General features: G+C 51.3%; 1 protein-coding gene and 1 long non-coding RNA gene across 2 annotated transcripts; one reads left to right on the forward strand and one right to left on the reverse strand.

Annotated features, from left to right (window-relative positions):
• Positions 1 to 4,249: 4,249 nt before the first annotated feature.
• On the forward strand, positions 4,250 to 12,297 carry ATCAY (ATCAY kinesin light chain interacting caytaxin; the record flags this gene model as incomplete). Its single annotated transcript, XM_080359057.1, has 10 exons — positions 4,250 to 4,326; positions 8,337 to 8,401; positions 8,763 to 8,984; positions 9,175 to 9,360; positions 9,658 to 9,760; positions 10,286 to 10,417; positions 10,811 to 10,897; positions 11,018 to 11,116; positions 11,356 to 11,391; positions 12,258 to 12,297. 10 exons carry the CDS (start codon positions 4,250 to 4,252, stop codon positions 12,295 to 12,297), a joined length of 1,047 nt encoding a protein of 348 aa, XP_080215183.1.
• LOC308049420 lies at positions 4,300 to 8,710 on the reverse strand. The gene is made up of 3 exons (XR_013923295.1): positions 8,616 to 8,710; positions 8,291 to 8,377; positions 4,300 to 4,335 (listed from the first exon to the last, which is right to left on the reverse strand). It is a non-coding gene; the product is annotated as an uncharacterized lncRNA (long non-coding RNA).
• Positions 12,298 to 12,533: the final 236 nt, after the last annotated feature.

A 12,533-nucleotide genomic window follows, 5' to 3' on the forward strand; every position in this document is an offset into this window, starting at 1 on the left:
GCCAAAAAGGGGTGGAAAGAAGAGTAAACAGGCTGTGGATATTTCTTATTTGGGTCTGTGGTCATGTCCACCTAAAGCCCTCTGATGGGGTCAGGAAACAGGAGTGTGAATGGAGAAAGAGCTTTGAATATGCCCATCCCCAGGACCTTCATCTCTGGGATGCTTTGCCAGATTCAAACATTTTAATGTCCCGGCCATTAAGGACATTTAAAATGCTTTAAATTTCATCAAGAATCCTAGAAACCGCACGGACCTTGCAAACATGCGCAGACATGAACAAGTCGCAGCCCTGCGCTGCACACGCCGCGGGGAGCTCAGCTCCAGCAGCCCGTCCTGTGCAGCGTTTGGGGAGGATTTGAGTTTAGCTGCAAGTAAAGTCCCACACCCCCAGTTTGCTCGGCGAATGTCGCTCATCCCTTTCCTTTACAAAGGCCCTTGGGCCAGCAGAAGGACCTTTTCGATATTGGCTTTTGGAAGAAGCATCTCAACCTGTCTTTAAAGAGCCATCAGACTCAGGCTGGGGCAAAACTTACTATTTCTGCTTTTCTCTTTGGAGAAACCACGGGGACAGTGTCAGCTCTCAGCTCAGCCATCTCCTGGTGCAAAGTGACCTCTAGAGCCCGGCTCCTGCAGCTCCAGCACAGCCAGGCTCGGGGGATCCATCGCCCTCCTGTGGCAGACTCCAAAACAGCTTTTCTGCCAGTAATAATATCTGTATTTGCTGTAATAATATCAGTATTTTGAACAAGCAAATAATTTTTATCACAGGTTCACACAGGTAGGAAAGTAATTTAGAGTCCCTGGGTTGCTGGTGATCTGCAGGATTGCAGAACGGGCCCGTCAGCACAAGCTCTCACTGCCTAAAAATGAGCATCAAACTCAGGGAAATAACAAGAAGATGCTCACATGACAGTCAGTGTCTTTCCAAAAGTGACACAGCACCCTTTTCTCCCCCTCATGTGAGTATTTGGCTCAGAGATTAAAAAAATACACTCTCAAGTAACATAAAAACACAGTCTCAGGTGTGAGGAGCATGTGGAGATAGAAGAGAGAGTGGAATGGGGTGAAAAAAGCTGCCTGGGAAAACACCCAGCACCAGGAGGGGCCTGATCCTGCACAGCCCATTCCCTTGCTATTGCCTCCTCCAAATGGGCAGGACTCAGCACAGAATTCCCGGAGGAACTGCAGTGCTGGAAAATCGGCCTGGCGCAGCGTTCACCCCAGCACACCAAAAGGAAACGCAGTCCCAACGAAACCAGTTGGCCCGGCAAGCAGAGATGGGCTCGCTCAGCCCATCGCTATGTGCTCAATGAAATACCTCCGTGAGCAGACGGATGACGTTCGGATAAGGCACACGTGCTCCGAGTCCCGGGACCGCAGCCAGTAGGTGGCATTAATATGCTATCGCATGCACACGCGTGCTGTCATGTGCTATCAGGCATCCACTGCCTTGGAAAAATGGAAGTAAAAGGCAAATATTCACCTTAGCTGGAGATGACACTGCAGACTTTGATAATTAACTTTAGAGCCATCAAGTGTCACAGACATCCTAGCATCTTTCTGGCCTAATAGATCTTCTGCCTGCTTCTAAGAGAGAAATATATAATAGGTATAAAGCAATATAATGCATCCCTAAAGCATCCATAAGTATCCTGGACCATGAGGAAGCCCCACGTGTGAGATGTGAGCGGGGGATACACCATCATCCCTCTGAGGTCTGACGCACAGTGTACTAGGCTGCCCACACACATGGCTAGCAGCTGCCGGCGTTTGGCTAGCATTGTGTGTTGCTTTCTTTAGGGTACTTTTCACCAAATTGAGGAAATAATGTCCTGTGGGAGCCCCTTATCCTAGGAGAACAACGATGTCCACATGGAATTGTAGAATAATTTTGGTTGGAAAAGACCCTCAAAATCATGGAGTCCAACCATAACCCAACCCCGGCACTGCCCCATGTCCTGAGAACCTCATGTCCGTCTGTCCAGCCCTCCAGGGATGGTGACTCCAGCACTGCCCTGGGCAGCCTGTTCCAATGCCCCACAGCCCTTTGGGGAAGAAATTGTTCCCCACATCCAACCTCAACCTCCCCTGGCGCAACTTGAGGCCGTTTCCTCTGCTCCTGGCGCTTGTTCCTGGGGAGCAGAGCCCGACCCCCCTGGCTCCAAGCTCCTTTCAGGCAGTTCAGGGATCAGAAGGTCTCCCCTCAGCTCCTGTTCTCCAGCTGAACCTCCCAGGTCCCTCATAAGGGTACAGGATTAGGTGCAAGGCAAGATGGACCATTAAATGCCACATCCTAGCACACAGTGAGGCCATCTTTTCTTTCTCAGTGAATGATGCACTATACTAAAAAGCCCTCCCCACCCCCCCAGCTCCCACGCCTCCTCTAGGACCAGATCTACGGGATGATGAGCATCCCTGGCTCCCACTGAAAGCATCACAGGGACAGTGCGCTCAGCCCCCGGCAGCATCATTCATCCGGAGGAAGAGTGTAGGGAGAGATTCGGTACCTCTCAGCCAATTGGAAGGGAAGTGACACTGAAAGGGGGGTGCTTGCAGCTCCTCTCTCCACCCATTCTCCATAACACCCCCCTCCCTGTCACCACCAGCACCGCCATCCTCCTCACACACAAAAGCGGTGCAATTAGCTGACTTAAGAGAGCTGCGGCTTAGCCAGCTGCAAGCGGAAAATAATAAAATACCTTGGAGGGGAGGGAGGAAGCAGAGGAAGCAGCAGCCATGGAAGAATACAAATAACTGTCCTCAATTCCCCGCACTCCACCCCAACAAAATCCAAATCACAAAGCACCGACTGCTGTGGGAAAGGCCGACCTAGATGCATCCCCATGCTCCTGCGCTGAGAAAACCGCACACGTCTGCATCCGGATCCAGGCGCTGGACCTGCTGAGCAGCCTGTCGCCCTCCGGAGGAATGTCCAGCTGGGATACAGGCAGCACCTCCTTTGTTCCTCATTAGCCACAAGCATCGGTGAGTACAGCATCATCTGGGCTTCCACGCTGCTGGGCAATGTTTGATGTTAGGAAACGTCAGCCTGGGATCTGCTTCAGCATCTTTCCTCTCTCTCTCCCTCCATGATGCCTTCAGGGTGAGCAGAAAGCAGCTGGCAGCGGTGGGAGGAGGGAGGGAGGTGGGGTCTCTCTGAGCCCCAAGGTATCTCCTGTGCCTGCACAGAGAGAAATCAAAAATGGAGACGTGTGTGACAGCGTCGTGGGCACCGCAGGCAGCCAGGCGTGGGGCTGGGGACAGAACACATAACGTGTGTGCTGGAAGGAAAGGCTGAGGCGCTGGGCACAGAGAGAGAGCCCTGCAGCGCTCCCAGCCAGCTCTCTGCCCGGATTCCCATCCCTGCCAGCGCCTGGGATAAAGAGGGATGCTGGATTTACTCAGGCCTCTACGTAGCTTCATGCCTTTAAAGCAGATACACACAGACAGATTTATGTCCCTTCAGATCATCACCAGCAACACCCTGTGTAAATATAAGCCTCCAAAGGAAGCAGAAAAAGCTCTGTCTCTAGAAGATCCTTACAGCAATGGGTCAAACTCTGCTAGACACGGATTTCTCTGACATCAGGAGTCAGACAGAGTAGCCCCATCCACTTCTTCAGGGCTGTGGAAGGACATTCGACAGCCCTGTGAGGCCTCCTCGCCCTCCTCCATCTCTATCTGGGTGTGGGGATGGAGCACAGAGATAATCACCAATTCCTCTGCAAAACCAAAGTCATTAACTTCAGCCCAGGCCAGCAAAATGGAAACTGGTGCTACTGCCAAACCACCCCAAACCAGCCTGGGAAGAGCTCTTTCTCCTCTTCCCTCTCAGACACGTTTCATTTCCTTCAGCAGAGATGCTTTATGTTGAGATTAGTATTGGAAGAGAGGTAGAAAGGGAAAAAAAGGTGAGCATCAGCCCAGACAGTGTTAATCCTCAGGGAGAAGAGCTAAGGTCACAACAGAGCACAGATAAACCTGTTGCTTCCACCCAGAGCCAACCTCACCTCCTCTTTCTTGTCCAGAATGTGTCAAGTAGTCATAAAACCCCAGGTCCTTGCCTTACTGCTTTTGCAAAAGAAGCAGCCATCATGCTGCAGAGCATGGTGTCAGCGTACCTGCTCTGAATGGTTCAGATTAAATACTCCCGGGTAGCGACGCTCAACAACAACCTCTCTGCCTTTCGCCTTCCAGCCTGAGCCCTTTCCTGGGGGAGCCGCTGTCCAGCCAGTCCGCTCCGAGCACCATGGGAACCACAGAAGCCACTTTACGGATGGAAAACGTGGATGTCAAGGAGGAGTGGCAAGACGAGGACTTCCCCAGGTTTGTTTCCTGCAAAAAAATACAGAGAGAATTTTGTTTCTTCCTTTAAGAAGCCAGCAGGGCATGGAGCACATGGCTGCTTCCCACCAGCCCTGGAGGCAACAGGAGTCTTAACCCCAACAGGGCAATTCTGGCCAGAGAACAGAGTTTTTGTTGCAAGGCTGCTCCGAATGCTTTAAAAAATATTCGGGGCGGCTTCTGGCAACTGTGAGCATGCCAAGGAGAGGGTGAGGAGCAGGGAGATTAGCAGGATGGATGGATGGAGGAATCTCTGAATCAAGCAGTGTCTCCCCAATTCTGCCAGGAATTTGCCATGAGAAGCGGAGTCGCTGGGATGCAGTGCCCACTGGCACTGACGTGCAGAATCTAAAAGGGTGTGAACTTTTTGAGAAATGATGTGTGGGTGACAGAAGGTGCCAAAGTGGCAGCTTTTGCCTTCACAGACACTGCACAGAGCGCCAAAAAACTCCCTGCGGCCCCCCAAAGGGTGCACTCCCCCAGTGCTGCCCCCACACCCAGCACTGGGGCCCGTAGCCCAGCAGCAGCTGGCTGGGCACACACAGCATGGGCACCCCCAGCCCTGCTGCACTGCTCAGGGGCTTTTCAGGGCTGGCTCCCCCTGTTCCAGCTGCAGCTGAATTCCCCGGGCAGCCACAGAGCCCCTGTATGCACAGACAGAGGCGCAGTGTGTTGTGCGGGTGGGCACGCACGGCCCCCGCCCCGCTAAAAAGGGTCTCCTGTTTCCCTGAGCACCGGCGGATGAGCTGAGCTCTGTTTTCCCCGGGTCCAGCTGCATCGTTCATCTAAGCACCTCTGTCTGCCAGCCCAGCACCCGGCTCGTGGGACACGGCTTGTCCTTCCGCTGGCCCCAGAGGTGAACTCAGCCAAGGCCTTGGGTTTCCAGGAGGGATTTTTGTTTCCTCTGAGAGCAGAGCCTTGGACTGATGGACCTTTGCCAACCTAGGGCTCCCCCAGAGCGCTGTGCTGGCAAGGTTTTGAGTGAGGAGAGAGGAAAGCGAGGCACAAGAGGGAAAGCATTGACCTACAACTGCCTGAAAGGTTGGAGCATGGAGGGTGTGGGTCTCTTTTACCAAGTAGCAAGTGATAAGACAAGAGGAAATGGCCTCAAGTTGCACCAGGGGAGGTTTACATTGGATATTAGGAAAAAATTCTTGATAGAAAGGGCTGTTGGGCATTGGAACAGGCTGCCCAGGGCAGTGGTGGAGTCATCATCCCTGGAGGAGCTTAAAAGGCATTTAGACAAGGTTCTTATGGACATCGTTTAGTGCCAGAGTTAGGTTACGGTTGGACTCAATGATCCTGAGGGTCTCTTCCAGCCAAAGTGATTCTATGACCCAAGGCTCCCTAGAAAATGTGGGGACAAAGCTCTTGTAGTGGCTGGACACCAGTGCACCAACCCACACATGCTGGAGCAGGAGGCACCAGGTTCTGTTTCACACTTGCCACGCGAGCAGCAAACTCACCCCAGCCACAGGCAAGTCTACAAGGGGCATTTCTGCTGCAGAGCCCCCTGCACCAACCCCCACCGACATCGTCGGTCCTGCCTCAGAAATGAAACACAGGGATGTGACCATGGCCCAGCAAGAAGCCAGGGACAGGGACAAGGCCAGACAAGCTCCCCAGCCTGCCGATAAACTGCTGCAGAGGGATTAAATCGGGAATGATGCAAGAGAAACAGAGCCTGAACAGTCACTAGGCAAATGAGTGAATGCCAGCTGTGCTCAACTAGCATTAAAAATGAATAAATAAAAATTTTCAAGACACTTCCCCCTAGAAGCATTAAAATAATAGGGCAGAAGCTGCTGCATGTGGGACAGTAGCTCTCTAGCAGATGATTTGCTGCAGAGCTATTTTTGCTTAGCTGTGATTAACCAATCTTGCCACAAGAAAAAAAAAACCCTTATCCTAGACAAAGATCTGGGCTGGGGAAGCTGAATTCAGCTGCTCATTAAGGACACAGGGTGACATTCCCAGCCCTCCTCGAGAAGCTGATCTGCAGCAGCAGCCCCTGCCTTGCAGGTTGCAAGGGTGTAATGCCAAGGCACCGAGCAAGAGGGGACGAAAGGGTCCCCGTCCTGCTGCTCCCTGAAGGTTCGGTCTCTGTCTCAGCCTGTCTCAGCTGTTTGAGCGAGCGTGTCCCGCACTGATGCTGTGGCGGTGCCGCGGGGCGGATGCAGGAGCATGCTCACTCCATCGCGCATCCATCGCATCACGGGCGGTGAAGGCTCAGGCTGCTTGGGGCCCAGGAGAAGCTGCTTCTAGAGGGAAAGCGGGCAGGACACGTCAGCTGAGAGCAAAATGGTGGCACCCGGCCCTTAGGAAACCTGCTTCACTCAGAAAATCTGGCATCTGGGGCTAACTGTGTTTGGGAAGGACGATTTACACGGGAGACTGGGAGGGAGTGATTCGAGCATCCTTTGGGAAGGTAAGAAAGCCCTTTTCTTCACCTCTGGCTGTTGAATCGCTTTGCTTAAATGAATCCCAGCAGAGTGTCAGCCTGCAGCACGTACTCGGGTACAGCTGGGCCTTCCCCCCCCTCCTTTCGATGCTGTATCACCAAGTTGTGCCTGGCGCCAGCTCACAGACAGATAAACAACCAGCCAGGCCTCCTTCAAGACAAAAGCAAAAGGGAGGAGGAGAAGCTGGAGGGGGCAGAGGGACCTTTCTGACTGCCCAGGGGGTCTGGGTGCTGCACAAGAGAGGAACAAGTGCCTTTGATCAGGTCTCCAGCTCTCATAAATATACAATAACCAGCTAGAAGAGGATTATCCCTTAATCTAAATATTTATAGGGTTTAATTTGGCTGGTGGCTCTGGTGTCACAGCAGCACAAAGAGGAACCTTTGCAGGGCAGAGCAAGGCTGCGTTCCCCCGCAGACTCAGAGGGATCAGTCCCCATCATCTCTCTCCCTGCTATCGCTGGGCCTCAAGGCCACCAGCTGCTGGACACCTGTCCCCTGCACAGTCCCATCCCCATTCTTACGCACTGTCCTAAAACTGGTGGCCTTTCCCCCATGTCCCTGTCCCAGCACCCAGGATTTTACACCTGCAAATGCTGCACTCTCCACAAAGCCCCAGGAAGGGAACGTGGGTCAGTGTTTGGCTCCAAAACAGGGCTTTGAGTGCAGATGCCTGGATCTTGGCTCAGGATGAACCTGCTTCCAAACCCCAGCAAGGTTTGGGTAGCACTGCCAGCTTTTGCCAAGTGGTGGCTGAGGTGAGGATGGGGTGACAATTCTGGGATTGCACCTAAGGTTTGATCCTTGAACACCAACTGCCTTAGAGCAAAGTCCCTGCAGACCAGGAGGCAGCCACCTCCTGGGGAAGGTGGTTGTGGCAGGAGCTTTGGAAAAGTTCTGCTCCACTGCAGCCAGGGCTTGTGGCAGAACGCAGGATGCACTTCACAAAACCATTGGCAGAGAGCGCAAAGTGCTCCTGAGCTAAGCACCCACTGCTGGGATCAAAGCATCTACCACTGGGCTCAGGAACAGCCAAATTCAGGCTGTGTGGACAGCCCACGGCATCACCCGTGCTGTGCAGGGAACAGCAATACAGACGAAGTACCAACTGCAGAACTTGTTCTCTGGTTGCCTTGATGAGGAGCTCTAGAGCTTTGCACTGCCTCTTGAACTTCTGATAGAGATAAAAATGGGGATAATACAGAAAGAATGAGGATGTTACCAGGCTCTTCTGGGGACACAATTTGTTGCTGTATCCCTGGCTGGATTTTCCAGCCTCTTGGCTGGAAAATGAGAGATGTATGGGTGGTGGTAAATGCAGCGATAGTTTGGAGGTTGCTGGGGATTGCACAGCTGCTGGGCTGCTCTTGGGCAAATCACAAGCAAAATGGAAAGGGCAGAGCACACAGGAGGCTGCATGTTTGCTCCTGATGTCCCCAGTCCTCCCTACCATCTGCCACAGAGCGACTTTCTCCTAAACATTACCTGTTATCTCCTGTTTTTGTACCTCTGCATCCTGGCTTGCCTGCAGACCTCTTCCAGAAGAGACGGGGATGGAGTCGCTGGGCAGCCCTACAGAAGACGAGAATACATCCTGTAAGTACCTGCCTGTCTTATCAGCAGTCAAAGCAAAACAAGCCCATGGGAACAGCAGCTTGCAGTTAGGACAAAGCCAGCTCCCTTGGAGCATCCACAAAAATTCCCATGCGGGAGAGAAAACCAGCAGAGATTTGAATTTGCTGATCTTGCACAAGAAGCTGAGGGAGGAAATAGGTACCCTAAAAGTGTGGGCACTTTTATCCAACCATACCTGCAGGTAGCCAGTGCCTCCCAGCTATGATCCACCACCCTGAGCTCCCAAGGCTGTAGCCAGAAATATGCATAATGAAAACACCATGTCTTGCACTAAGGATACAGGACAAGGACAACCTGTCAGTTATTTTCCTTTTAACTCCAGCTCCCCCAAATACTTTAAACTTTAATGGGGCGCATCGTAAGCGGAAGACACTTGTTGCACCTGAAATCAACATTTCCCTGGACCAGAGTGAAGGCTCCATTCTCTCCGATGACTTCCTGGACACACCAGATGACCTGGACATTAATGTGGATGATATTGAAACTCCTGATGAGACAGATTCCCTCGAATTCCTGGGGAACGGGAATGAACTGGAATGGGAAGGTAAAAGGCTGTTTTGGGGTGAATGTCTGCAGGGGCTGGGGCCTTTTTTAGGCTCGTTTTAAGCGCTTTTTTAATCGGATGAAACAGGCCATCCTCAGTCTGTGGTTGTTATTGCCTCGTTGCACACCAAAGCTCTCACAGACCCTCTTTGCACATTATATAAAGGCAGAGATGTTTGTTTCTTTTCCAGATGACACTCCCGTAGCCACGGCCAAGAACATGCCTGGGGACAGCGCAGATCTGTTTGGGGACGGTGGGACAGAGGACGGGAGTGCTACCAATGGCCGGCTCTGGAGGACGGTCATCATTGGAGAGCAGGAGCACCGCATCGACCTCCAGATGATCAAACCCTACATGAGAGTGGTGACACACGGAGGTGAGGGAGAGGGACGCTAGTCCTGGCTTGGCGGGTTTATTTCAGTCCATCTTTGTCAAGCTGGAGCGGATGCTGCGACTGATTGTTTTGATGGTCTCTAGGGAAAAATTGCTATTTGTTTTGTGCCACTATGTGGCAGATAAACACAAAAGCACCACGCTCATGCTAAAAAAACCATATAGCCATTGTAGCACAAAAACCAGCCCAGGCAATACATCTTCATTGCTATTTTCCCACCAACTCTCTTATCTCCCCCTGGAATGACTCCCTGATGCTGCCTGTGTCTTTCTTTCCCAGGATACTACGGAGAAGGTCTCAACGCCATCATTGTCTTTGCTGCCTGCTATCTTCCAGACAGTAACCTGGCCGACTACCACTACATCATGGAGAATCTCTTCTTGTAAGTGACTGGTCAGGGTCTGGGAGGGAGAGGAGGGTGAGGAAGGTAACTCAGGCTGCGGGGAAGCAGTTCCCACGTATTCATCGCATCAGGAACCTCAGCTGGATCAAAGTTTGAATCCAGGCCAAACGTGGCCAGTGTGCAGCTGCAGACTGGAGCGAGCGGCACTGGGGACACGCTGCCCGCAGCGCTTGCAGCCAAGTCCTGTAAGTAAAAGCATTCAGACACTCAGTGGTAATTATGCCAGCGATGGACTCACACTCAGACTAGAGCATATGGAAGCAATGCTCAACAGCTGGCAGATGCTACTGCTAGAAGAACGGCACAGGGATGTCCATCCATGCATGCATTAGCGATCCCTGAGAAATATCCCTGCAGAGGTGCCAGGAGAATCTGAAAACTATTTGAGGGTCTACAAAGAAGAGGTCTGGAGTCTTTTTGGGGTGACACACAGGCACAAGAAGAAACCTCAAGGGGCCTTTTTTGAGTCTCATGGCGCTGTTGCTTTTGCTCACCACCCAACAGATACGTGATCAGTAGTCTGGAGCTGCTGGTGGCTGAGGACTATATGATCGTGTACCTCAATGGAGCGACACCCCGGAGAAGGATGCCTGGCCTTGGCTGGCTCAAGAAGTGCTACCAGATGATCGACAGAAGGTGAGAATCCTGCTGGTGTTGCCTCTTTGTTCTTCCCCATTCTCTTCCCATGTTCTCCACCGCTCCCTCACAGCCTTGCCCCACCACCCTTCCTTCCGCACTCCCCACATTCTTTAACTCCTTCCTCTATCGCAGCTTTCTGACTTACTCCAGGTGCTCCTCATCATCTCTTCTTCCTCCGTCCCTCACATAGATCAGGCTAACACATTACCGAGCAAGGCAGTGCTGCTGCAGCCTGCCTAGTCTGAGCTTAAATGGGCTTCCTAAGGCCATGGGCAGGGCTTTTGTCAGGAGAGACCCAGACCACAATGCTCATTAGTGCCCTGACACGTTACAGGTGAGTTCATGAAAAGGCACATTAACCTGACTTTCTGTCCCCTGGCTTCTCCACAGGCTGCGTAAAAACCTCAAAGCACTGATAATCGTGCATCCCTCGTGGTTCATCCGGACAGTGCTGGCTATATCCCGACCTTTCATCAGGTAAATACCACGTGTTCCCCAACTCAGCTGGTTTTGGAGCAGAAATTCAATCTCAAATCTTAAGCTAAACTTTAACATCAAAACAAGGCCTCAAGCACACACTCTCTCTCCCTCTTCCAGTGTGAAGTTTATCAATAAGATCCAGTATGTTCACAGCTTGGAGGAACTGGAGCAACTTATCCCAATGGAGCACGTACAGATCCCAGACTGCGTCCTACAGTGAGTACCAGAGGGACCCTGGGGCACACGGAGCTCTGAGCAGGTCCAGGACAAAAATCCCATGTAGAGCATCATGTTGAGTCAAAATCCATGTACAGGAAATGCAGAGCTTGGGGTAAACCTTTTCTTCCTTACATACTGGTGCACACTCTGCCCATTTGCAGTTTGTCACCTGCAGAGCAAACATTGCATTTTACTAAAATAGCTAACATTTAAAGAATGTCTCCTGTTTGTTGCAGATATGAAGAAGAGAGGATCAAGGCCAGAAAAGAAAGGTAAAATTAATTTTTGGGGGGATGGAGGGTGGGTTCATTGTCTCAGGTTGTTGCCTTTTGCCTTCTCTCATCACTATGTGTGTTATAAGCAGTCGGTTCTGTGTTCCTCCTACCCCGATATCCCACACAGCCTGCACTTATTTTCTACTAATTTTCTCAAAATAAGCAAAAGCTGGAGGAAGAAGGAGAAATTTGATTTAAAAGTTATTTATCCATAAAACTGTTCCTCTTAACCCCCTGAGTGCATATATCCTGAACATGCACCGTATGTGCTAGCAAAGATCATCAGAAATCACTCCATATATAAGGATGACACATTTTCCCCATGTGACCATGAAAATTGACCCTTAAGTGAGAGCTAGCGCTTATTTTAAAAGCCACTTCATTCTGCTAGAGTAGCATAAAAAGGCCCATTAGTTTCGAGTTTGTTTTGTTTCACTTTCTAGAGCCATTCCATCACTGGTGATTTAGGTTAGAAGTGATAAAGGTTGGCTCTGCTAAAAGCAAAAGGCAATCACGGATGGAGGAAGGAGCAGCTGGGTCAGCATAAGCACCATGTGCTGCAATAGCACCTCCCCGTGCTGGTGAACCCAACAGGAGATGTCGCTTTGGGAGGATTCTGTTCAGCGTTAGCTGCTGAAAAGCAACTCACCCAGCCCAAATGAGTCAGATACCTCCCTTCAGGGCCCACAGGCATCCTGAGAGCAGTGTGATTATCAAGGTTGCACATCACAGGCATGGAGAGCCATTTCTGATCAGACCTGTAACCTCTGAGTTCGGCTCTCTCTAGAAAAGCCTTAGATACTCCACACTTTCACACTGCTCACGCCTAGATGACAGATTTCAAACACAATTTGTGTTTACAGGGCAGAAGAGAAGCAAGACATGGCTGAGAAGGAAAGGTAACTACTCCTTTTTCATTTATCCTTCACTTATCAAATAGCTTGATCAGTCTTTGGTGAGAACAGCCCTATTGCCTGTAGCACTCCTGGGGTGCAATCGGGCTGTTCGGACCCAACAGGACATTCCTCAAGCATCTGGGAATGGGCAGAGCCTCTCCTCTCCCTAACAGCTCCCTGCGCCATCGCTTTGGGGATGTTCTTGACCTTCACCCATGCAAACGAATTCCTGACGCTGCTTTT

Source organism: Nesoenas mayeri (genome assembly GCF_963082525.1).
Source record: "Nesoenas mayeri genome assembly, chromosome: 25".
In the NCBI taxonomy this organism is placed as follows: Eukaryota; Metazoa; Chordata; class Aves; order Columbiformes; family Columbidae; genus Nesoenas; species Nesoenas mayeri.